Raw genomic sequence first — 27,928 nt, forward strand, 5'->3', positions numbered from 1 at the left:
CCTGTTGAATTTTCATTCATACTGTACTTCCTTTTGGCATAGTTCATTCTTTTTTTTTAAACATTTAAACATTTGTTTTCCAATTATATACAATAGTAATATGTACCCATCATTTTTTACAAGACTCTGAATTCTATCATTTTTCCCCCTTCCTCCCCAGAGTAAACATAAGAATGAACATAAACCCACTCCCCCCCAAGAAGGAATACAAACAATTCAAAATCAAGTTCCTCATAGTTAGTCCTTCTCTTCTACTCCCTCTGTGCGTCACCAGAGTCCTGTACTTGGAGATCAAACTTTCTGTTCAGCTCTACTCATCTCAATAGGAAAGTTTGAAAGTCCCCTGTTTCTTTGAAAGTCCATCTTTTCCCCTGAAAGAGGATGTTCAATTTTGCTGGGTAGTTGATTCTTGATTGTAAACCCAAGATCTTTTGCCTTCCAGAATCTCATATTCCAATCCCTACGAGCCCTTAATGTAGATGCTGCTTGATCCTGTGTAATCCTGACTATGGAGCCTCAGTAGTTAAATTGTTTGTTTCTGGCAGCTTTAGAATTTTCTCTTTGATTTGGGAGTTTTGGAATTTGGCTATAATATTCCTGGAAGTTTTTCTTTTGGGATCTCTTTCAGGGGTGGCTGGTGAATTCTCTCGATTGCTGTTTTACCCTCAGCTTCTAGCATCTCAGGGCAATTTTACTTTATTATTTCTTGAAAAATGAAGTCTAGGCTCTTCTCCTGATCATGGCTTTCAGGTAACCCAATCATTTTTAAATTATTACTTCTGGATCTGTTTTCAAGGTTAGTTGTTTTTCCAGTGAGATATTTCATATTCTAATTTTTGGCGTTTTTGGCAGAGTTTTATTTCTTCCTGATTTCTCACAAAGTCATCAGCTTCCTTTAGTTCCATTCTGCATTTGAAGGAGTTATTTTCTCCAGAGAGCTTTTTTATCTCCTTTTTTGGCTGGCCAATTCTGCTTTTTTAAGGCATTCTTCTCATTTGCCTTTTGTTTTGCTTTTTCCATTAAGCCTAAACTGGTTTTTAACATATTATTTTCTTCACTATTTGTATATCTTTCACCAAGTTTTTGATTTGGTTTTCATGATTTTTCTGCATCACTCTCATTTCTCCTCCCAATTTTTCCTCTATCTCCTTTAATTGCTTTTCAGAGTCTTTTTTGAGTTCATCCATAGTCTGAGTCCATTTTCTATTTCTCTTGGAGGTTTTGGATATGGAAGCTTTGATTTTATCATCGTCTGAGTATGTATTTTGATCTTCCATGGACTAAAGTAATTCTCTATGGTCAGATTCTTCTTTTTCTGTTGTTTACTCATTTCCTCAGCCAAAGACTAACTTACAGCACTTCCAAGGCTTTGGGGTTGGTTTTTGGGACATCCTACTGGGACCTTTATTCCTCCAAGGTCTTCTGTTCTCTAGCCTGTGCTTTGATCTGTTGGTGACCCAGTACTGCCCTCTGCTCTGGGGCTATAAGGAGAGATCCAGCTTCGTTATTTAGTGTGGAAATCCAGACTGCAATATCTGAGTATAGGCAAACAGCAGAGAAATCTCTGCAAACTTCCCTTACTGTCTCTAGGTGTGAGTCTGCTTTGTCCAGTTTCTCATTGCAAATTCTTGGCATAGTCCATTCTTATTAACATTATAAAGAGATGAAAAAGTAGACATAAGGGTGTATAGTTTCCCTAGCCTTGGAGTAATATACATGGAGTTGAGAAGAGGGGAAGAAGAGGAGGAAGAAGGGGAGATGGAATGAGTTTAGTTTGGCCACATAAGGTAACTGTGGAATCTTCAGCTTAGCTATCCAGTAGGCAGTTGGAGATGTGAGATTGAAAGTCACAGAAATGTTAGAGCTAATAAGTGGACTACTTCCCTTTTACTGTTGATGGTATCCAGTTCCCCCAGGCTTGCAACCTCCACATTCTCTTTTAACCCCTCCCTACTCCAATCTGTGATGAATTATACCATCTGTATTTAAACAGTGGAGTTCTAGCTAAAAACTCCACCTTATACAAGAAGCCTCTGTTGATTATTTCCAATTTATCCTGAATATAGCTTATAGTTATTTGCATGTTGTCTGTCTGGCTATTTCTCTCTTTTCAAAGAACTGACAAGTCTAATGAGAGAAATGAATGGTCTTTTGCCTTCCTTTAAATCCCCAGTGTTTAACATCATTCCTGCTTCTTCATAAATGTTTACTGATTGACTAATCTTCATTGGTTTTTCCATTACTCAACAGTTAAACTTGTAGTGATCTCTTCATTTACATTGTTGTAATCATTTTACATACTACTGTTCTTATTTTGCTTATTTCACTCTGCATTTGTTCTTACAGATTTTTCCAAATTCTTCATGCTTGTCATTTATTATATCAAAATACTTTATATACATAATTTTTTCAGATCTTCCCCAATTGATGGGCTTCTAGTTCTTTGCCTCTGCAAAGAGTACTTTTCTTAATAATTTTTTTTTTATTTGCTGAGTACATGCCCAGTAATGGAATTTCTGGATCAAAGAGTGTGGACAATTTAGTCACTTTTTTCCACGACTAGATAGGTTATTTTTCTCTTCCCACTCCATTCCCCCTTGAAAAGGAAGAAAAGCAAAATACATGTTTAAGTTTGTCATATCCAAAAATCTATATTTCATTTTGTCCCTTGAATCCATCATTTCTGTGAGGGTATGAGTATGCATCATCAACCATTTTGTAATTATGTTTGATCATTGTATTAATCATAATTCCTAAATTTTCAGTGTGGTTATTGTATAAATTGTGTTTTCAACTCATCTTACTCCATATCAGTTCATGCAAGACTCTGAACCCTATAGTTTTTTTGTCAGTGAAGTTTTTGAGCATTGTTCTTCCCTCAACCCATTTTGCCCTTACTGTTTTGTGTTTTTTTAATTTTTCAATTTTGCAAGGTGTGATATTTTTTGAGAACACATATGTTACATTATAGAAGAACTAACTCTACTATATACTTGGTTTTCCTATTCCCAAATTTATGAACACCCCCCATAGTTTTCAGTTCTTTGTCACTACAACAAAATAAAAAAAAATTGTGCATATGTCCATTTCCTCTTTCTTTGATCTTTTTGGGGAATAAGTCCAGTCTTGGAAGTGCTGAGTCAAAGGAGTATACATAATATAATGATTTGAGGTATAGTTCCAGATTGCCTTCCAGAGAGTTTGGACCATTTCACAGCTCTATTCACAGTGGGCCCCTTGACCTCTCCAATGCTTTTCTTTTGTGTGTGTGTGTGTGTGTGTGTGTGTGTGTGTGTGTGTGTGTGTGTGTGTGTGTAACTTGACCAATCTGGTGAATGTGAAGTGAAAACCCTACTTTAGTTTACATTTCTTTAATTATTAATGATTTGGAACATTTTTATATGGCTTTTGATATCTCTTTGTCTTTTATTCTTTGATCAATTATCAATTATAAAATGCCTCTTATTCTTTTATTTATTTTATATTATTACAACAATCTTGTTGTAAGAGTAAACAAACCCCCTCCCCCAAATGAGAAACCTCAAGAATAGTGTGAGAGAGAAAAAAATTGTACTTCAGTCTCTGTTCACATTCCAATGGCTCTGTCTCTATGCCTTATTTATCTTAAGTCCACCAAAGAAGTTGCTTCAATATTTTTCCCACAATTGCTATTAGTAGCTGTGTTTCCTTCTACTCTGTTACTGCCTATTCTCATTTATTCTATTCTCTCTCTTTCCTTTCACCATGTCCCTGTTCAAAAGTGTGTTGTATCTGAGTTTTCTGACCAGGATTTTCCCTCTTTTCAATCACCTATTTCTCTCTCTCTCCCCCCCCCCCCCCCCAATCCATCCCATCCCTTTCTTCTCATTTTTCTCTAGGGTAAGATAGATTTCTATACCCTATTAAATGTGTATGTTATTTCCTCTCTGAGCCATTTTTTTTTTTTTTTTGGCAAGGCAATAGAGTTAAGTGGCTTGCCCAAGGCCACACAGCTAGGTAATTATTAAGTGTCTGAGACCAGATTTGAACCCAGGCTCCTGACTTCAAGGCTGGTGCTTTATCCACTATGCCACCTAGCCGCCCCTATACCATTATATTCTGCTCATTCCTATGTTCTGTCTATATATGCTCCTTTTAACTACTCTTATAAATGAGAAAGTTCATAGGAATTATTAGTATCTTTTTCACATGCAAGAATACAAACAATTCAACATCATTAAGTTCCTCATAATTAGTTCTTCTTGTCCATCTTCTCTATTGTTCAACTGAGTCCTGCACTTGGAGATCAAACTTTCTGTTGAGCTCTGGTTGTTTCAGTAGGAAAGTTTGAAAATCCATCTTTTCCCCCTTGAAAGAGGATGTTCAGTTTTGCTGGATAGTCTATTCTCAGTTGTAAACCAAGATCTTCTGCCTTCTGGAATATCATATTACAAGCCCTACAAGCCCTTAATGTAGATGCTGACAGATCCATGATTATAACGCCATGGTAGTTGAATTGCTTGTTTCTGGCAACTTTTAGTATTTTCTCTTTGATGGGAGTTTTGGAATTTGGCTGTAATACTCCTGGAAGTTTTTCTTTTGGGATCTCTTTCAGGGGATAATCAGTGAATTGCTTCAATTTCTACTTTACCCTCTGCTTCTAGGATCTCAGGGAATTTTTACTGTATTTCTTGACAAATGAAGTCTAGGCTTTTTTTTTCCTGGTCATGACTTTCAGGTAGCCCAATAATTTTTAAATTATTTCTCCTGAATCTGTTTTCAAGGTCAGTTTTTCCAATAAGATATTTCACATTTTCTTCTAATTTTTGACTTTTATGGAAGAGTTTTATTTCTTCCTGATTGATCACAAAGTCATCACCTTCCTTTAGTTCCATTCTGCATTTGAAGGAGTTATTTTCTTCAGAGAGCTTTTTCATCTCCTTTTCCAGCTGGTCAATTCTGTTTTTTAAGGCATTCTTCTCCTCATTTACTTTTTGTGTTGCTTTTTCCATTAGGCCTAAACTGGTTTTTAACATATTATTTTCTCCAGTATTTTTTTGTATTTCTTTCACCAAACTGCTGATTTGGTTGTCATGATTTATCTGCATCACTCTCATTTCTCCTCCCAATTTTTCCTCTATCTCCTTTAATTGCTTTTCAAAGTCTTTTTTGAGTTCATCCATAGTCTGAGTCCATTTTCTATTTCTCTTGGAGGTTTTGGACATGGAAGCTTTGATTTTGTCATCATCTGAGTATCTGTTTTGATCTTCCATGGACTAAAGTAATTCTCTATGGTCAGATTCTTCTTTTTCTGTTGTTTACTCATTTCCTCAGCCAAAGACTAACTTACAGCACTTCCAAGGCTTGGGGGGGTGGGTCCTCAATCCCTCCAAGGTCTTATGAGAGGCTGTGACTACTCTCTTGCCTATACTTTGGCACAGCCCCCACCACCACCACTCTGGAGCTATGAGGAGAGTCCCTGCTTATCTATCTTAGTATGGAAGCCCAAAGTGTAACCTGATCTGAGTGTGGGCAAACAGCAGAGTCCTGCCCCAAGGAGAGCAGAGAGACCTCTTCAATCTCCTCTGACCCCCTTACTGTCCGTGGGCTGTGTTCTGGAGATGCAGGTTGGCTTCCCTGATTCCTGCTCCAGGTTCTTACCATAGGACTGTTCTGAGGCCAAAACTCATTCTGCCCTCACTCTAGTATGGCAGAGTTCTCTCACCATCCCTTCAAGCTGTTCCCAGTGGTCTGTGGGCCAGGAGGTCTGCCATGAACCCAGGCACCCCCCCAGGGATCTAGGTGCCAACTTCACTTTGGCTCTTTCCCACCCCCAGTCTTGGTGAAATAGACGTTTCTTGCAGAACTTCTTAGTTGACTTGGACTGGGAAATTGTATTATCAAGTCTTTCTGTGGGTTCTACACTTCTAAATTTTGGATAGAGTCATAATTTGACAGCTTTTGGAGTTTTTTGGGAAATGAGTTTCTGGGAATTCCTGCTTTCATGCCACCATCTTGGCTCTGCCAAAGCCTCTTATTCTTATAAATTTCAGTGAACTCCTTTGTAAATTGGAAGTGAAATCTTTGTCAAAAAAACTTGCTGGGGGGCAGCTAGGTGGCACAGTGGATAGATTCCTGGAGTCAGGAGTACCTGAGTTCAAATCTGGCCTCAGACACTTAATAAGTACCTATCTGTGTGGCCTTGGGCAAACCACTTCTAATCTTTTTTTTTTTTAAGAATTAAAACATATTTCATTTAATTGGATTTGGCTTTTAATTTAAGCCTATTAAGATAATTTGGAATCCTGATTCTGTCATTATCAGGATATTGTTGCTTTTCCTTTCTGCCATTTACTTAGTATAGAACTTAAAATGTTGCTTGACTGACTTTCAACTTTTTCTCATGTGCATGTCTGATAAATTTAATATATATATTTTCATCTAATTAATTATATTTTAACTGGAAGAAGGTCAAAGAGACAGCCTCAGCAAGTTCGTAATGATCAATTAACTGACCACATTTTGTATTTGGTTGTTAACCAGTTTTTAATTATTATCACAATACTATCATTTATCCCTCATCTCTTCATACTGTCCTTAAATATTTCATGAGAGATTCTGAGAGGTGATTTTCTAAAATCTAGATATATATTACCTATGGAATTCCCTAATCTTTGTTAATTCATCAATTCTATATTATACACTTAACAGATTTACTTTAAAAATTGTTTAGAGTTAGAGTTCTAGAATTCCTTCCCAAGAATAAAGACTAAAATAAAGATACTACATGAGATAATGGAGGATACTTAGTCAAACCATTGTCATACAATTGGAAGGAATCCCCTCTATAATATAACCAATGAGGGACTAATTAACTTTTGCTTACAGTGCCCAAAGGCCTACTGTTCTCTTTCGGGTTGTAATCTTTGGGCAGTTTTTCTTACATCAAGTCTAAATCTGCATATCTAAAACTTCCATCCATGACTCCTAGTTATTCTTCTGGGGCCAAGCAGAATATTTAATTCTCCTTCCCCTCTCCAAACACCAAGTCTTCTATCAATTAAAATCCTGAATTCCTTCAGCTCTTTTCAAAACACTGATTTTGAAGTTTTTCACCATTCTAGTTGCCTTTACTTTGTACACTCACTGTATTATCAAACTCTTTGTCAACACTGTTCTAGCTGTGGGCTGATGAGGTCAAAGTACAGCTGTCTTCTCTTGATGTAGTTCAGGATCATTATAGCTTTTTTTTTCTGGATGGCATAACATATCATTGACTCATGGAGATTTTTCCAGACTATTGAAATCCTTAATTGTATTAATACATTGTCATACACCCTTAATCTTACAAAATGAGCTTGTGAAGTTCATTTCTGAACTCTTGTAAGACTTTGCATTAATATTACTAATACTATAAGGAGGGAGTCCAATGATCATTCCATCTCCAGTGGAGCAACTAGGTGGTGAAGTAGATAGTTGTCAGGTCTGGAGTCAGGAAGACTCATTTTCCTGAGTTCAAATTTGACCTCAGACACTTATTAGCTGTGTGAGCCTGGGCAGGTCATATAACTCTGTCTGCCTTAGTTTCCTCATCTGGACAATGATCCTAAAGCACTGAACAGAATTTTTTCACAGACTTAGCTCTTCATCGTAGGCCTAACAGCTGAGCAGCCTTGGCTTGCAAGCCTACAGGCAGCTTGTTTGTCAAACTTCGAGCCTCTGGTGAACAGTCTTCTGCAGCTGTAACAGAATAGTGGGTGTTGGTGTTTAATTTGCAGAATGGGATGTCAGGCAAGGAAGAGTCGAGTTGCTATGGCAATTGCTTGTTATTTCTGAATGGCAGCATTACCACACTCATTTAAGACACTCTGCTCCCTGTCAATTTTCTCATTTTGAAGAAGCCAAGAAAGTATTTTATCTCTTTTTGCGAAGGAGCTTGAAACCACCTTTTCCTTCTGACTCTGCTCCCTTGTAACTTGTCTGCGGGAGCTTCCCTGTATAATAATACATGAGCCTTGCATGGAGCCCTTCCTTAGAGAGGTTTAAAAAATTTTCTTCACACTAATTAAGTCACAACACCCTTGGGAGTTCAGCAAGCTCACAGGGCTCCCATTTTGCAGATGAGAAACCATGAGGGACTGGCTGAATCAAGTGTCTTAGAAGTCCCCAGAGCAAACCTCTCCAAGAAGAGTCCAGGACAGAATGCTACAGTTCTATTCTGACCACTTCTAATCTTAAAAAAAAAAAAAGTTGTTGCAAAGATTTCCCCCCAGTTAACTATTTCCCTTCTAATTTTAGCTTATTTATAATTTGTTCATCAGTCCAAATTAATATTTGGGACAGTTTGATCACTTGGCTATTCCACCAGCATTGCTTCAGTGTGGCAGTCTTTCCACAACCCCTCCAATATTCATTGTTCCAATCTTTTTCAGTTTACTTGTTGCGATAAGAAATCTTAGATTTGTTTTACATTTGTTTTTTCCATGATTGGAGTATGTTTTCATGTGGTCATTTAGTTTGCAATTCCCTTGAACTCCGTTGAAATCCTTCAACCATTTTTCTATTGATATTAAGGCACCACCATCCTCCTGCTCATATAGGGTTAAGATTTCATCTTCAACTCCTCACTCTCACCGCACATATTTGGTCTGTTGCCAGGACTTGTTATTTATTCCTTCGTACTCCTCTTCTCTACACTCAGAAACCACCACCCTTGTACAGGCCCTGATCATCAGACACTTGAACTGTTGCTGTATTCTTCTAGTTTGTCTTCCATTCATCTGCTAAAATAATTTTTAAAGTGCAGACCTGACTAAGTCATTCTTCTATTTAATAAATTCCAAAATTGTTTATTAAATATTTAAATCCCTTTACAGTGTGACTCCTTCATCCCTTAACATTTTATTATTCTTACTGTTACTTTCCTCCACATGTCTAAGATAGTTTCATTGGCCTTCTGTTCCTCACATTTTATCTCTTGGGTCTTTTACTAGCTGACTCTTTACCTGGAATCCTTTCTTTTTGTGTCTGACTTGATTTCTTTGTTTCATGATTCAGTTCAAATTTCACTTTCTAGAAAAATTTTTCCCAATTCCTCCCAAGTGCAAATTCTTCTAAGATTACCTTCCTCTGAGATTTACTGTGTGTGTGTGTGTGTGTGTGTGTGTGTGTGTGTGTGTGTGTGTGTGTGTATTCATTCTCAGATTATTTCCGTTAACTATTTTCTTGTCACATGCATTATGGCAAATAGAAAAAAAATTACAGAAGCAAAAAAACCTAAGATAATCTAAAAATCTGAGGGTTTTTATTTTACTGCCATGCTTGATATACAATTGACTTTATGGATATTTAGTTCCTTTTTAACTGTCTTGAACATTTGTTCTTTGGTTACCTAAACCATTTAAATACAATAAAAGAAGTAATAAAACATGCAAAATTAATGAAATGAGATAACTTCACAGATAATGAAATAGAAACTATTTTTGTCAATCTCCAAAATAAGTTTATTGGTTTAAAACTTTGTCTTAAGAAACACTTTTGAAACTGCAATCTTAAATTCTGTATTTCAGAGATTCATAGGTAATCTCTGAGTTATGTGTAATATGGGACATGAGTGATCTACCCCTCAGGTATCCACAAGAAATAATCCTGAGCTGAAACTAATTATTCCTTTCTCCCTTCTTCCACCACTACCTTCCCTCCATTTTGCAGGCCAAGATAGATAGATAGATAGAAGATAGATAGATAGATAGATAGATAGATAGATAGATAGATAGATAGATAGATCTGAGATATTTTCTTTGTTTAGACATGGAAGCTGATTTAACAGTGACCTGACATTGTGCAATCATAGCATACCAAAAGTACTATGCCAGAAATATAAGCCATGTTTTAAAATTCCTTATCTCCATGCCACCTCAGATGAAAATGTTATATTAACATAACAGGATATTGACTGGCTTAATATTAAATATAAAAACCACATGGTGAATATATGATCCAATTAGAAGTAACAGTCATAAATCATAAATAAAAACTTTGTGCAACATGGATGACCAATATAATTTTTTGTATGAATTTAGAATGAGACTGAGAAAAATTGGAAGGGTGGTGAATGCTCCCTCATCTTCCTGCTTCATGTTCATCTTCTTGGTTTTCTGCTGTCCACAATGTCAAAGTTGTCTCTCAGTAATTGCATTATTAGAATATCAGTTTTGTATGATTCTTCACTTAAATGTATCAAGTTTAGCTTCATGAGAAGCTGCCTTTTCAAGGGAATAAATTTTCTCTGGAGAGTTCAGAATCACATAATGGAAACCAGAGATGTTTGTGGCCTTCTCCTTTTTGCTGATTTCAAATACTTCTTGATAATATTTGTTATGATTGAATTCTCATATTGTAATCACTAGTAGTAACCTCAACTAAATAACAGTACCTAGTCTCCTTTTGCTTTTAAATAGAAAACTTGGCTTTTTTCTTGTAGAGGATTTGGAACCAAGAACTTTTCCAAGAGACAGGATTTCATTGCAGATATCTTCTTCATTCTGTTTTTTTCTCTATTCTTTGGCCATCTGCTGTTTTTTTTTTCTCAACACCCTCCATCTTTTGCTCAGAATTTGAAATAATCCTCCAGGATAAAGATTGTTCTCCTGTGATATTTTGTAATCAAGCTTCCCCCCCTCTTCATTAATAATTCAACTCCTTGCATACAGACTTCATGCAAACTGCCATGTCAGTATATTGCTCAGCTAATTTGACCTTTTGCGGCAGCTGATTCTTATTTTTGACTGAATATTTTGTGCTCAGAGGAAGGAGTTTTTCAGTCTGTGGGTAGAGACAGTAGCAGCAAAGTAGCTGTCACTGTTGCCATATATCTTAGTTCACATCTCTAGTCACCAAAACCTATTTAATGCTTTTTAGCATCTTTTAAGATTCTTCCTGAGCTATAAGTTCTTATGTAGATAAGAATTGTGTGTGTTTGTGTGTGTGTGTTACTTATATAATTATGTAGATAACTTTTCTTTACTTTGCCATGTTAGGATGAATTTTTGATTTAAAAATTTACACTCTGTCATGCCACAACAATTATTTTTCTTTTTCTATCCAGATGCAGAGTTTGCAAGGTGGTACAGAAGCCATTGCCCTTTTGGATCAATTAGAAGCAGATTATTATGATCTTCAGCTTCAGTTGTATGAAGTACAGTTTGAGATCTTGAAATGTGAGGAATTGCTGCTAACAGCTCAACTTGAAAGCATCAAGAGACTTGTATCAGGTATATATATAAGTGGACATTTTCTCCTATAAATATACATAGGCTTGTTAAACTGTAAGTATTGAGGGACATTGAGGTAACAGCTGAGTTTCTAAGTTAAAAGATAAGAAAATTATAGCAAAATTAATGTTTTAAAAAAGACTTTGTCCAAAGATGTGATGAATAGTTTGTTTTTAGTAGCTTTGCATCTTTTTTTAGAAGTTTCATTTGAGTTAAACTTTTTGAAAAAAAATTTAATTTAGTAACATGGACTTTTTAGAAAGCATGTACTTGAGAAAAATTTTTTATTTGTAATTAAAGTTTTTCCCTTGTTGGTTCAAAGCAGATAGTGTAGCAACATATTAAGCACATGAATAGAAAGTAAAAACTTATTTATTTATTGATTGTGTATATAGTCTCTTGTTTACTGTACTTTTTTCTAATTGAATCAGATTTTTCACTTGAAAATTTTCAGTATTTGAAATGTTTTCTAAACCAGAAGAAAAGTTGGTATGAAATACAATCAGGACAGTTTTTAAATAAATTGTCATACACATGAAATATAACATTTTAGTCTATATGGAAATACTAATTTGGTATTTCTTAAGTTCAGGTTTTTTTTTTTTAAAGATTGTTAATATTATAAGAGCTTTGTAGATCAGCTTAGGAGAAATAGAAAAAGAAAATATTTAAAGTTTTTATATATGTATATATATGTATATATATATATATATATATGTAAATTATAACAATTTATTAAAGTTGAAATTTGATAACTCTTTAGTAAGAGTAGCAATCCTACTCATTTATTTTGTGTTAAGAACCAAAAGAGGCATGAGGCTCACAATCACAATATACTTTTGTTTATGACGATAACACTGTTGACCCATCAGTGGGGCTTAGGCTGTGAATTGATTTTCCAGGAATTTATCTTTGAGGCATACACTTATAAAATGATTAACATGAATTAATATCGTATGAATATGATCATGCAGAAGAAATGTCGATCAAAACCTGTAACTTTGTTAGCACAATGTTTAAACTCAACCCATATAAAAAAGTTCATAGACTTTGGATATTTGCCCATTTTATGTTATACTTCTCACTTCTATCACAGGCTTCTTTTCTATACTTCCAGTTCTTCTTCCACTGTCACCTTCCTCATTTCAGAAAAGGATATTTTCATGCCTTGCCTTAATTACTGCTACACCAAGCCCATTCCCTTTTTTCTTGGTCCAAGTAGTTAAGCCACCTCAAACTTCTTAGCTGAAAAGATAATTGTGTCTGATCACTCAAATGCAATAATTTTAGCTAAGTGTTATTTGTTTTATAATTTTTTGCTTATTTTTGTTCCCTTCACTAGCTTTAGCTTAAAAAAAAATGGTAATGCTACTCATTAAGAGAAAAACAATTTGTGCCTGTTGTAACTTCTGTCTTTTATACTACTACAGTATGATCCAAGTGGGCTGTTTATTGAAAGCTACTAAGGAGTTTCAGCATGTACAGATGGGGGGATACAATAGTAAATAAGCAGCAGGCTTTCATTTTGTTATTGAACATCTTCTGTAGTACAGTATACTAATTATGAGGAGTTTTATACTGTGTTTTCTTTGCTCAAGAAAGTGGGGAGATAAGATAGATATATGGGAAAAGTTTAGGTGCTAAATGACACATGTAGTCTTAGATTTTCAAGACTTTTATCAGGGGCAGCTGGGTGGCACAGTGGATTAGAGAGCACCAGCCCTGGAGTCAGGAGGACTTGAGTTCAAATTTGGCCTCAGACACTTAATAATTAACTATCTGTGTGGCTGTGGGCAAGCCACTTAACCCCATTGCCTTGCAAAAACAAACCAAAAGGAAAAAAAAGAACAAAGTTGAGTAGATCATTATTCTACTACTGGATGACTTGGTATGGCTTTGTGTCTAGGGTCAACTGAAATAATGAACCAATAAAACAATTATCATTTGAAGAGTGAAGCCCAAGGTGTACAAATTTTGTCCAGAAATTAAATGATAGAATATAGAGCACACAATCATTAAGTAAAACCAAGTTGAGGAAGTTAAAGAGAAATAGGATGGACTTCTAAAAGATGAGTATAAATTCTAAAATTAATTTAGATTAATCAGAACTTGTTGTATTTTGTTGAGGTTCAAAGAAAATAACATAAACAAGAGGATATCATGTTAAAATAAGCTAACAAAAATCATCTACAGAGCTATCAGAAAGTTCTATATTATTGGTATGCATAAATAGAAATACTACATAAAGAAACAAAAGCAATCTTGTCATACTCTGCATTGTCAGATATAAGATTGTGGTGTAATGATTTTGAAGTAGATTCTTCAAAGAACCTTAATTTTAATTAAACAGTCAGAAAAATACCTTTGCAAAAGCTTTTTCATCTGGGTTCTATGAACTTTGAGAAAGATGATAACTGTAGTTTAGTATGCACGGAAAAGCATTTTGAAAAGGGTTATATAGACTTTACTCTATTGTCATTGGATCCATGACACAAAAAAGGTCAAAAACCCCAAAGTTAGAAAGTTGTAAGAAGTTGAATCGTTTAGCTTGAGGTGTTCAGAGTTTGAAATATACTTATATAATAAAGCAAAAGAAATTAGCTTCGCCAGTGCAATATGAGATTATAAATTAAGGAATTAGATTAAATTATGAGTTGTGGAATTAGACCAAAAAATTAATAAAGGATTCATCACATACTGATTTTCTTTTAACTATTTCAGTTTAAGTTTAGACCTGTTTAAAACTAATAAATAAAGAGGAATGAGGGAAGGCCCTTAAAGAAGAGTCTGGGGGCAGCAAGGTGGTGCAGTAGATAGAGCACCAGCCCTGGAGTCAGGAGGACCTGAGATCAAATGCAGCCTCAGACACTTAATAATTACCTAGTTGTGTGACTTTGGGCAAGTCACTTAACCCCATTGCCCTAAATAAAAATTAAAAAAAAAAAGAAGAGTCTGAACTATTCTTGTAGTTTGTCTTATTTCTAAATAAAATGCATAAATTAACTTGGACTAACCATTGATAAAATGTTAATACTTAAGAGGCCTCACTCAAATGGTTATAATTAGGACACTACCTATATAGAGTGAGGAATGTTTTAAATATTTGATCATCTTTTCTCTCCAGAATCTTAACTTGAGTTAATTGATTTACTTAGCCACATCATCTAGACAGAGTAAATGTAAATCTTGACTTAACTCACGTCAGAGTTTTCACAGGTGTGGGATTAATGAGGATCTAAATTAAATATTTTCTCCCCCCCCTTTTATTGATTTTTCATAACAGAAAAAAGAGATGAAGTAGTGTATTATGACACTTACGAAAGCATGGAGGCAATGCTTGAAAAGGAAGAGATGGCAGTATCTCTACATCTACAGAGGGAAGAGCTGCAGAAACTTCAACAGAAAGCACGGCAATTGGAAGCAAGGCGTGGGCGCGTTTCAGCCAAGAAAGCCTACCTCAGAAACAAAAAGGTTTCATATTTAAAATTTTTCTTTAAATATATAATACTGTCTTAAATAACATGGTTTCCATAGCCATACACTGAAACGTCCTGAAGCTTAGTTATCTTTTTATTACTTAATTTGATAAAATTAATAAATTTAGTTGTTTTTTTGTAGAATAAAAGAAAAATGACAGTGATTTCTTGCTTAGCCCACTAGGCTCTGCTTAATTTCAGCTACATGTTATGTGCCTATTAGTCTGTCACAGACTATAATTACAAATATTAAAATTTTAATAGTTTCCTAAGAAATATGTTTAGAAATAAAAATCTTTATATCTATTCCTAACCCTCCTCCAAGGGGTCACATTGTAGTCTTCTTTACTGTGTTTTGAGTTGCTGTTATTAGTTTCTTGCTCAGTAGCTTTTGTGTTCTTTAAGTTCAGTTGTTCTTTGGAATACTTCATGTAAGCCTTCTCACTTTGGAATTTTTGTATACCTTTCATTTCTCTTTTTTATCTTATTTTGTGAAAATTGAACATTTTTATTTTGCAAAGTAAATGTGTTGCTTTTTTATGCTGTGGGTCATTAAGCATTTTTTGGAGTTTGAAACAGCCACAAGGAAAATAACTAAATAGTAGGGAAACCAACACTGAAACAGATTGGCATTTACTCATTCTTTACAATTAGGTAAGGCCTTTACATATGTGACCTTTAAATAAGTCATCTAATCTTCTAACCTTGACTAGATGACCCCTGGGGTGCTTTCCAGCTCTTAAATACCATAATCGTATATAAGAAATAGAGATTTATAAGAACTCAAGGATATAGAAGATCACTTTTTCTTGACCCTAATCCTTACTTCATTTCTAAATTGTCTTGGGCTTGTTTAAATATAATACAATATATTAACAATCATTTTAAATGTTTTAAAGCTTTCTAGAGCCATAGACTAGAGTATATGATATTTTTGTCATTTACTCTGATAATTATTGATTTGACTTCATCCAGCAGTTATTTAGAACTTTCTCTTTGATAGCTACTAGGGATAAATAGAACTATTAGAACCTGGTCTTAAGGACCTTGCATAGCAGATCTCAATCTGAGCTTCCCATTTGGCTTATACATATATATAAATAAATATTTTTGGAATTTGGAAATGGCTATCATTAAATATTGAAAAAATGATTTGGTAAGGAAATATTTTAAACACATTTAATGGGAAAGATGTTTAAGCTCCTTAAAACCAATTCCAAATATTGTAAAAGAAACAATTTATATTTAGTCACAAATCATAGTCTTTTCTATTTCTATGGTCCTACCTGAATGTTTTTCCTCTCATGAATTATTTAATCTGCTTAACTGCTTTTTGAGGAAGGGTAGACTAGATATTTTAAAAACCCTTTTCCAGTGAAGACTGGAAACAGATTTAAACAATTTCCCTAAAATCATACTACTAGTTAATGATACAGCTAAGGCCCAGATCTCAACTACTGGTTATTTCATCTTACAAAGTAGGTTCTCATAGAATTCCCAGAAATTTTTGCTAAGTACTAAACATATAATCATCACCACTACCATCAACACTGAAAAAAATCAATGTGTCCTATATGGGTTTCTATTCTTCCAACAATTTCAGTATGCTTGAAAATAAAATTGATTTTGCAATTATGTTTAAACTGGATTTTTTGCCCATTGAGCTGCACATGTCCAGTTTTAGGTTTTATTGTGAATTGACTTACTGAAAGAATATTGTTCGTGATGATTACCAATTTTCAAATAAATTTAAAATGTCTTTTTTAAAAATTTTATTTATTTTAAGGCAGTGGGTTTAAGTGATTTGCCCAAAGTCACACAGCTAGGTGTCTGAGGTCGGCTTTGAACTCAGGTCCTACTAACTCCAAGGCTGGTGCTCTATCACTGTGCCACCTAGCTGCCCCTAGAATGTTTTTTTTTTTATCATAAAATAATATTGACTTAATCAAATTGAGGAAAATTCACCCCTGAGTTGGTAATATTTTACTAGAACCTTCAGAATGTGATTTTTATTAGCAAAGCATTGTATTCCTTCTCTTCATTCAGAATCAGTGATGAAATATGTACATATTACATATATAGGAAATTTTATCTTTTTGCCTGATAGTGATTACAACTGATGTTAAATCAGCATAAAAATCTAATCTTTTTTTGAAAAAATACAACTCCTATTAATGATGCTCAAGGATTCCAAATGAGGACATCAACCCAAAAATGAAAAGTCAAGGAGCTTATGTTCTATCAGGAAGAAAAATGTACTTACTGTATAAACACAATATTTTATTTTAGCTTTAGTGTTCTTTTCATTATTTGATTCATTAATTTTATCTTAGTTTATCTTTATTTTGTACTTTTGTAGTCTCTTGAGTATTGTTAATAAAGGTTGTGTTTCAAAGGATACACAATTTTATGTTTTGTTTCTTGTGCCAAACTTGTACAGTCTTGCAAGTGATAATTTTTTGGTATGTGATATTTTGTATTTCTGTTCATTTGACTTTTTGTATGTAGTGATTTAGTACATTAACTTTTGAAAGGGAATTTAAGATCAGCATTATCAAAAGAAACCTGTTTTGTATTTATTCTTTTTTGATATACATGTTTTCCTTTATATAACTTTTCTTATTCCTTTAGCTGACTGTCAAGCTTCTCTGCCTTTCTCTCACTGTCTTCTCTAGGCTGAAAACTTTGTGCTATTAAAAATGTGCTCAGAATCTCCTGTAATCATCTGCCACCAAAAAACAGATTAACAGATCTTTTAACACATAGCATCCATTGGCAAAATATGCTAGAAGGCAAGCTACTGCTTGGCAAGTAGATTTTGTTATCATTTCAGTGGCATTTATTTAATAAGAGTTGGTTGAGTCAGCTGTCCTAAAAGAAACAAGTTAGAAGTATAAGATATAGTATATTAGCCCAAAGAGTAAATTTATGATCTCATTTTTGTTTATAAAAGTAATTTATCACAGACTTTGAGAGTGGCACAACACATAGAAGGAATAGAATATTGGTATTTTATTTGCTGCATTATTTAAATAGCTTGTATGAGAAATAGGATTTTAAACAATTTATCATTTGCTCTCTTAAGTGCTCATAAGCAGACATATTTGGCTGATAGAATTGTAAATATAACTCTGAATTAGAATTTGATAGTTGTTACCTTCACAAAACTTTTGATTGCTCATCATGGCATGGAGGTGACTTAGGGTTCTTAAGGGCAGGGCTAGAAAAGCTTGATATTTAATTCTAACAGTAGGGCAGACCTGAGCATAATCTAAAAGGCCATCATAAGAAAATCAATAAGTATTAAGCACCTATTCTCTGCTTAATAGTAGTCTTTGCTAGGAAATGAGGACATAAAGGCAAAAAGTCTAGGAGTTTTTATGTTCTATCAGGAAAGAAAAATGTACTTATTATATAAACACAATATTTGATCTAGTTTAAGTGTTAATTATTTGTATCATTAATCTTATCTTAGTTTATCTTTACTTTGTACCAGAGTGTGTGTGTATTGCTAACTCATGTTTCTTTGAATTTCTCACAGTTCTTATTTTACAGTAAGAAATGTTAGAGTAATGTTTCATTACATTCATAAGACCATTGTTTTTTCTTCTTGTGACCCAATTGAAGAGTGCCCACTTTATTTTTATTCTTTGCTACTGCATATTTTTTGGTGTATAGGTTCTTTTTGTTTTTGTAGTGTATTCCTAATAATAGAATCTATACACCAAAAGAGCTAAACAGTTTAGTTAATTTTTTTAAAAAGAATAATTCTAAATTGTTTTCTAGAGCAGATGAGCACTTCACAACTAAACCAAGGGTGTGTAAATATTGTGTCTGACTTCCCACAGTCCCTCCAACATTGACTAATTCCATTTTTTGTCATTCTTGCCCAGTTTGTTGCTAGGGGTGAGATGAAACCTCAGATTAATTTTAATTTGCATTCTTACATAGTGATTTGGAACAATTTTTAAACATGATTATCACTCATTTGAAGTCCTTTAGTGGATTTCAGTAGGTGCATTTCAGTAGGTGGGCCTCAAGTTATGTCACTTTTGTTGAGTTAGATAGAGTACTAGACTTGGGTTTTGGAAGGTCAGGGTTCAAATTCTGCCTCAAGATTACTAGTTAAATAACACTGGGCACATAATAGTTTCCTCATCTCTAAAATTGGGCTAATAGTTTTCACCTCACAAGATTGATATGAGGATTGAATAAGATAATATGTAGTGTGCTGAATAATTTTTATTGTTGTTATTCCTCCTTGGACTGCTTATTTTAGAGGGAGTAATATCTGTCTAGAAGTGACACAATTTTGAAAAGGGCTGAGTTATCTGTTTTTAATATAAATAAAATAGAAAGTTGAAAAAATAGCACATAGTTTTACCAAAGTAAATTAGGCAAAAAGACATTAAGTGACAACCAATCTACATGCCTCCTTTTTCAGCTCTACAAATACTTTGAAAATGATCTCCAAATATATCTTGAGAAGTCAAGATGAACATAATGAAAAGGGAACAAACTATATTCTTTTGTAGACCATATCTTTATGGTTACATAATTATCTGAAAGATGCTATAAGCAAATATTACATTGTGTTTTATTGTTAAACAAGATTAAATATATCTCCCTTCTATGTGTCATACATCTCAAAATAATCTGAAAGTTAATAATATAAATAATATGTGATAGTCTGATTATCAATATTAAACCAGGCATGAAGAAAAGATGTATATTCATGCATGCCTTTGGTAGAGTACAAAAAAGGAGAGATTGTCTCCTGCACTTACAGTGCAGACTGACAATTAGGCTAATCTTGAATTGAATAGATAGAAGCGAACCAGTTGACTAGCCCTTGTGAAATTATGCGACCTGCTTAGTAAACTCAGGTTTTTCTGTAAAATATCAAAAAAAGTCCCCCTCACTTTAATGGCAAGTATAAAATTCTGGTGATATACTATTTGACTATAAATCAGGAAATACCTCATACTCCAGAAGGTCAAAATTGAGAGTCACTGAAAGAACATTAGAGGAACTGACTTGAGGTATCTATTAGTGGTATACTTTATATTACCAATGTTGATGCATCTGAAAGAAATTTCAAAAAGGATTTAGTCAGATTTATAGTTTCTAAGGTCTCTCTTTCAGTTCTGAATCTGTAATCTCATATATGATTTAAAAGGAAAGTGGACTAATGAAAGGGTACCCTTCCTCTGGTGCCCAAGAAGTATTAAAATATCTTGTCATATCAGTTATAACTTCTGATGAACATTTATGAAAAGAAATGAAAAATAATCATGGGCCAGTCATGAGATGGGCTACAGTTTGTAGGAATTAAAGTAATGCCCTATATCAATGAGATAATTGATTCACTGAATTATTCAAGAAGTATGTGGCATTTTATCACATAAAAGCTTGAAGGGATGATGATGATAGCTACATAGTACATTTCCCTTCAAATTTTCTTCTAATTATTTGCCAAATTTTCATAAATGTAGTCATGCAGTAACAGTCACATTTATATGTAGCTCTATAGAGTATTGGAGTGTATCTTCCTCCCAGAAAACTCCGTGATGAGGTAAACAATGCAGGTATTATGTATCTTCATTTTACAGATGAGGAAACAGACTTAAGAAAGTTTGTAATTTGTCCATGTCCATGTGGTCCAAGTGGCATGACCATGTTTCATACCTGGAACTTCTATTTTCAAATCTAGTCCCCCCCCCATTTCCATTTTTTTAAAAATATTAGTAATGATAAAGGCAGTAACTTCATTTTGGTTTCTAACTAAGCAAAGAAGTCTTACCTAGAAATTGACTAACAGGAATTTTATGGGCTCTTACCTGTCAAGATTATGGCCAGTACATGGAATGGGAAGATTTCAAGGTTAAAATTAACTGCTGCAGTGTCAATTGTTAAAATTTGCTTGGTTTGTATTTATGTTCTTTTTTGGTTTCTTCTAGGAAATCTGTATAGCAAAACATAGTGAAAAATTCCAGCAACGTCTTCGTAGTGAAGATGAATACAGGACACATCATTCAGTACAACTAGTGAGTTGCATATTTGGTGATTGGGTAATTGTTTAATGGTTAAAGCTACATAGTCGAATTAACTCAATTTCTTGAAAACTGATTTTGCTAAACCATTTTACTTCTCCAAAACATCTCTAATATTTTTCACACTTTGGGGGCAGACCTGGTTTAATTAGTACAGGAAATTCTCATTTTAAAGATTCAATGCAGATATACAATTGATCTGCACTGAAATATAGTGTTACTGTATTACCTGGGACACCGACTGCCCATTAGAACCAAGTTTAGAAATAGTTCAAGTAGTTTGGAATGTTATTTCAGAGATAATCAAAAGGTTTCCTCCTTTATTATATCTCTTCTTCTTTATATTCTCTTCCTTGCCCCCAACCAAAAAAAAATGAACTCATTTATACTTAAAATTCTATAATTAATTTCAGACTTTTGATTTAAGACTGTCCCTTATTACATTGAGTCTTATCAATCTTTTGTGCATCTCTGTAACTAAGGTGTGTGTATGTGGTAGTCAATCAGTCAGGAAACATTTATTAAACTTAAGTATCAGGCACTGAATTAAGAAAAGGGAAAAGTAAGAGCTCACAGTCTAGGAGGCAGCTAGGTGGTGCAGTGGGTAGAGCACCAGCCCTGGAGTCAAGAGGATCTGAGTTCAAATTTGCCCTCAAACACTTTGACTTACTGTGTGACCTTGGGCAAGTCCTTTAACCCTGATTGCCTTGCAAAATTACCTCAATCTATTGCAGAGAGAATAAGTAAATAAATATGTATATGTAAGCTATATGATGGTTACATAATAAGTAATTAATGGAAAAAAGGCACTAGAATTGAGTAATTGAGAAAGGCTTCCTGTTTAAGAAGAAATTTTAGCTAAGATTTGAATGAATCCAGGAGAGGCAATAGGCAGAAATAAGGAGAGAGAGGCCTGAAGAACAAATGCCTGTACCTGAGACACAGAGAGGCTTGTACACAGAATAGCAAAGAGTTCGATTGTATTATCAAATCCTATCAAAGAATACTTGGGGTGAGGATGAGGGTTGTTATAAGATATAAAAAGACTGAAAAGGGTATTGGGTGGGGGGGAGTGGCTAGAATATGAAAGGCTTTGCAAACCACAGTTTATTGAGTAGGAAGTAACATGGTTGGCCTTGTTGAAAAATCACTTTGGTGCCTAAATGGAGAGAGACTTATGGCAGGTAGACGAATCAGTAAGTTATTGCTATTGTCATTTCAGGTATGAGGTAATGAGGGCTTGTAGCAGAGTGCTAACAGTATCGAATGAAGGGGGCACATTCAAGAGAGGTTGTAAAGATGAAATCAAGTAGCCTTGGCAGCATATTTGTGTAAGGGGGTGAGGTATATAAAATCTGTTACAAGCCTGAGAACTGGGGAGATAGCATTGCCTTCCAGAGTAACAGGGAAATTCAGAAAAGAGGGGAGGATTTGTAGGGAAAAGATAATGTATTTAGTTTTGGACATGTTGCGTTTAAGATATCTGCTTGTACATCCAGTTGAAGATATCTGGAAAGCAGTTGGAAATGAGATTGAAGGACAGTGGAAAGGTTAGAATGGGGATGGTAGATTTGAGAATCACACTAATCAAATCCATAGGAGATGATGAAATCATCAACTGAAGCATTCCTTACTGCTATCCCTTCAAAAGCAGTTTTATTTTTCTCCACATTTCAGTAGGTTCAGTGGCACAGAAAACATGTATTTGTTAGCCATCAGATATTTTTTGCTACCATAATTAATCAACTGAATGCTGCAAATTGTTGCTCTAGATCTGACTGAAATATATAATCATGTATTTTTTATTTCCACTCTTTGATGCAAAAAAGTTATTTGATTTATTCTGATTTAATCTGGTCCTATAACCTAATATTCTGATCATTCTCCCTAAATTTTATTTATATTTTCTATTATAATTTAGTAGCTATCTATATGCATTTTGAGTATAAAGCAAGTAGTTTTGTATAGGGTACTAAATAAAATTTAGCATGTTTAAATTTCTTTTTCAAAAAAATCTTCCAATTAAAATCAAGCCTTAAATGATTTTTAAAAATTAATAAAAATATATCCCAAATTTTACATTCTTTTCATTTTCAGTTAAATTATTAGTTTATTGGCAGTGAAGAATTACAGTATTGGTGCTATAATAATTTTGATGCTTATTAATAACTTATTTTATTTTAGGTTCATTCTACAGGCATTTATTAATATCACTAATTTCACAAAAACATAGCATTGCAGGCAACATGTACAGTTATAGGCAGAGTTTCATGTTAGATAAATGAGTAATCTACCAAGTGGGATTTCAGGTAGAGTTTAGTTTTATTAATACATTAATGTTTTCATTTGTCCATATCTTGGATTAAAAAAGTTTCTTTATCCTAGGTTTCTCTTAGATTTGAAGTAATTAAGGCAAATGTCATTTGATTATCCATAATTAATAGATAAGAAACTGACCAAATGCACCCCAGAATTTAAAACTTTGCAAAAAAAAAATCATAGTGACAGAAGTTGATTTTTTTCTATTATTCTTGCTTGGATAAAGCCATTAAGAAAAGATAAATTTGGGAGGACATTGAAGGAGATGCAATTCTAGAATTCAAGGGAGATGGTACCTGAAAAGGGGGAAGCAGAAAGGAGGAAAAAAAGGAGTGTTATTGAAGTACTGGAAGACTAATATTGACCTTAGCTTTGTTTCTATATGATCTTTGCTCATTGACATTATTTAAATTTGCTTCTAGCAAATAGGAGGGAAGAAAGAATAAAGGAGTGAAATTTCTTTATGGGAAATGAGGAAATTGAATGTCCTCTGTTGCCACATAAAATATATGGTCATATCAAGTGTCTGCTTTTTTCTCCAATTACATGTAAAAACAATTTTGGCAAGGCAATGCAGTTAAGTGACTTGCTCAAGGTTACACAGCTAAGTAATTATTAAGTGTCTTGAGGTCAAATTTGAACTCGGGTCTTCTTGACTCCAGGGCCAGTGCTCTATCCACTATACCACCTAGCTGCCCCAAGAGATTAATAGCTAGCTCCCCATGTCATTTTCCTTTTATGTTCTTTTATGTTCCTTTTATGTCATTAGCAATCTCAAAGATAGGAGTTACTCTAATTTGCATTTCTCTAATCACTAGTGATTTAGAATGATTTAGAGCATTTTTTCATATGCCTGTAGATAACTTCAATTACTTCATCTGAAAACTACCTGTTCATAACCTTTGACTTTATCAATTGAGGAATGACTGTTATTTCTATTGATTCAGATTTGAGAAAAGAAGTCATGGGTCTACTTTTTGGAAACTAAATGGGGTTGGGCTTCAGATATAGAAATTGTAAACACATCAAATGCCTTGGATTACCTTTTAATTTTCATTCATTCTTTCAAAAAGTGACAATGTATTTGGATAGAAAATATGCTCTCATATTTGGATATTTGAATATAAAACAATGCTCTCATAACTTCAGCAAGCTTTCAGTCTCATTGGTATGGGAAGACATGATGAAATATAAAATAAAAATACAAACCAATATCATTAATATTTGAATTCAAGTCAACATTTTGAACTTGTACAGAGGCACAGTTAGTGGCTAGGATTACAAAGAAAAAAACAGGAAGCGTAGTGTCTTCCTTTTTTCAGGATAGACTACAATAAATACACATGAGAGTCAACCACAATATGCTCTGAGATAGGGATATGGGGACAAGAAGGATTAAGGTAAGCTTTGGATTGGATGACCCTCAGATTGGGTTATAAGGGAATGGAACAATTTCAGGAGATAAATAGTAAATCCATGCCTAGAGGGGTCAGCAGGTGGACAGGATGAGAAAGACTGTCAGCAGGCATAGAATAGGAATTAGTATGAGCTAAAGTGGAAAGGTTACTTGGAAACAAAATTTACAGGGAGTTGAGAGTCACTGAAAATCTTTGAGCAGAGAAGTGGTGTGATGAAAGCTGCATATTGTGAAGCTTTCACTTAGCTTGTCAGGAAAAGTGAATTTGGAGAGGTGGAGATTAGCCATCAGGTTATGAGAGTACTCTCCAGTAAGAGCTAGTTGCATTGGCAGAAGAATGAAGGTAACAGTTGTCAATGATAGTCTTATCAGTGGAATATAGAGAACTTGGCAACTGAGCTGAAAGGAACTTTTTCAGGATCATTTAGTCCAAAGGGGTCAAACATAACCCACAGTGATTTTGAGTGCATCCACAACCAGATTAAAATGAAATTAGCAAATAACTAATCTAACAAAATTGCAAAACATAGAAACTGTTAATGTATAGCCCACAGACACATCCTTATGTAATGGCTCCCATATCTGTTTGAGTTTGACTCCACTGATCTTGTCCCATCCCCTTCTTTTTACAAATGAAGAAGCCAAGTCCTAAGAAGAGGGAAATGACTAGTGAGGAGAAAGCAGGGTCATAAGTAGAGAGAGAAATGTTTCAGAGATGACTGAAGTTGGGAGAGTAAAATAATGAGCTCACATAAGGCAGATGGTAATTCAGAACTGGGTATCAGGAAGGCCACCATTCCATCCTATTTCCAAATGCAATCATGAAATTTTTAATGCTTAGAAAAAAATTCTCAAAATCACCCATAAAAACATTTATTTTAGCACTAGCCATGCATTTATTGGCTTATTATCAACATGTAATTGGGGAGGAGGGTAGCTAGGTGGCGCAGTGGATAGAGCAATGGCCCTGGAGTCAGGAGTACCTGAGTTCAAATCTGACCTCAAACACTTAATAATTATCTGGCTATGTGGCCTTGGGCAAGTCACTTAACCCTATTGCCTTGCAAAAAAAAATGTAATTGGCAATATTATTCACATCATTTTCCCACTTGTGACAGCTAATATGAACCATTTTATTATTTTTAAACCATTATTTTATTATTTTTGAACTATTTTGTTATTTGAGATGTCCACTTAAATTAACAAATTAAGTTGACACTTTATCAAAACTATATACTTTTAGAAACTGCCTAATTTATTGACCTAATTTTTTTCTGTATTTGAAAAGGGCATTTGGGTTGGTAGAATATATTAGCTCAGAGCACTTTGGTGATTATAATTTTTCCTCTGATTTGCTGTTAACGATAAGCATAAATAAAGATCTATCTTAATTGATATTTTATGGTTCTTTATTAGAAGAGAGAAAAATTACAGGATGAAGAAGAAAGAAAAAGCACCTGGGTTAGCCAAGAAAGACAGAAGACACTAGACAGACTTCGCACATTTAAGCAGGTAATAAAATCTTATTTACAGTTCTTTTATATCTTTTACAGTTTTTTATAAGAGTGCAAAGAAAATTATATGCATACTCCTAGGATTTCTGTAGACTTGGTTCTTAAAGGGTTGTTAGGTGGCACAGTGGAGATAGAAGGACATGAGTTCAAATCTGGCCTCAGATACTTAATAATATCTAGCTGTGTGTCCTTGGGCAAGTCACTTAACCTCATTGCCTTACCAAAAAAAAAGAGAGAGACTTGGTTTTTTAAGTGATTAGAAAATTACAAGTGAAATTGAACTATATAAATAATTTTTCATTATTTTGATTATAAATGTATATTCTTTTCCTTGCATTGTTCTAGAGTCAATATTTACCTTATTATCACAACACATTCTTCAATCTTCTTGTTTCCACTTTTCCATTGTTCTGTTTATACCTTATCCTACAAGTCCAACAGGAGGGCAAGGAAATGGCCTGACTGGAGTGATAAGTCTCACTTTCTTCTTGTCCTGTTAGAGAAGTTATCCTACATCAGTATGCCAGGTTTAACAAGCTGATTATGATATGGACTAATGGGTCCCAGAGATACTAATTTTATGCATCTCTTTTTAGCCAAACTAAAACATAGACAAATGGTTATATTGGTATTTGAAATATCTATGAAGATAGCAAAAATCTGATGACATAGATATCAATTTTAAATACTCTTGAGCCTTAGTGTTATATATTATAAATGGGATTATCTTCTTATAAAGTCTTTTTAGTAATTGAGTGACTAGAACTTCTTGATGGTTTCCTATCTTTATAGTGGTTTGTACTCTAAAACAAGTATGCTTATATAAAAAGATTCCCTTGTAGTTATTCCTGGGAAAAATAACCAAATATTTGCTTAGCAAGGATCCAATAAGCTGTAATGTAATTAGAGCTCTTTAACTCCAAACATTCTTTTCTACAACAAAGCAAAACAGAAAAAACAAATACTCCTCCATTTTAAAATTACAGTCATGTGATGGATATGTTAATGGAGCTAAAAATAGTTATGTGTTCTTTGTTGGCTAATTTAAGTAAATACATTTTGTTTCTTTTTTTTACTCCTTGTATTTTCATATTTTTTGTTGGATTTTAAATGGAAAATATTAAAATGGAAATCTGGGTAACCAAGCTCAAGTAACTAAAATAGCAGTGTGATTCATTTTGCAGGAAAATATAATAATAATAATAATAATAATAATAATAATAATAATTTAACTTAAAGCATTTTCTCTTTTACATGATTTAACCAATTTAACTATTTTCTTTTAGAGGTACCCTGGACAAGTCATACTTAAGTCAACAAGACTTCGACTTGCTCATGCAAGGAGAAAAAGTGTTGCTAGTCCAGTGTCCAGTGTAGATCAGCCCCAGTCCCTACCAGTAACCCTAAGGACAGAAGAGAAGACTGAAGAGGGAGAACAAGGTAAAGAGGTGCTTCAATCTTTACAAACCAAGGAACCCCAGAGACTGGCACATCTTGAAGAGCCTTCATTAGCACAACTTGAAGCCACTTCATTACCTCCCAGTGGTGTTACCTCTGAACTGCCTCATGTTGCACCTCTTCCACTTCTTACTGATAATGACCTGACACCAGGTACTATTACTGTTGTCCCACTCCCACCACCTCTTCCTCCAACTCCTCCACCGCCGCCACCACCTCCACCACCACCACCACCACCACCACCCCCTCTACCTACCACTAAGGATGGTCCCACAGAATCCCTGGAGAAGGGCCTTTCTAAAGTAGAGGGTGAAGAAAAGAGAATCCCAAAGTCTGCCAGTGCCCCTTCAGCACATTTCTTTGACAGCAATCAGCTGGTCAGTGCCAGGAAGAAGCTTAAAAAAACTGCTGAAGGTTTGCAACGGAGAAGAGGTAATTT

At 34.2% G+C, this 27,928-nt stretch overlaps 1 protein-coding gene across 1 annotated transcript in view; it reads left to right on the top strand.

Moving 5' to 3' along the window:
- Window positions 1–27,928, top strand: part of JMY (junction mediating and regulatory protein, p53 cofactor) — a 102,904-nt gene that overhangs the window by 64,286 nt on the left and 10,690 nt on the right. Inside the window, exons 5-9 of the mRNA XM_074202411.1 lie at window positions 11,087–11,252; window positions 14,536–14,723; window positions 20,689–20,775; window positions 25,934–26,029; window positions 27,318–27,921. Coding sequence (XP_074058512.1) covers window positions 11,087–11,252; window positions 14,536–14,723; window positions 20,689–20,775; window positions 25,934–26,029; window positions 27,318–27,921 — 1,141 coding nt within the window. The remainder of the gene's footprint in view (window positions 1–11,086; window positions 11,253–14,535; window positions 14,724–20,688; window positions 20,776–25,933; window positions 26,030–27,317; window positions 27,922–27,928) is intronic.

The sequence above is a fragment of the Macrotis lagotis genome, chromosome X (assembly GCF_037893015.1).
Source record: "Macrotis lagotis isolate mMagLag1 chromosome X, bilby.v1.9.chrom.fasta, whole genome shotgun sequence".
In the NCBI taxonomy this organism is placed as follows: Eukaryota; Metazoa; Chordata; class Mammalia; order Peramelemorphia; family Peramelidae; genus Macrotis; species Macrotis lagotis.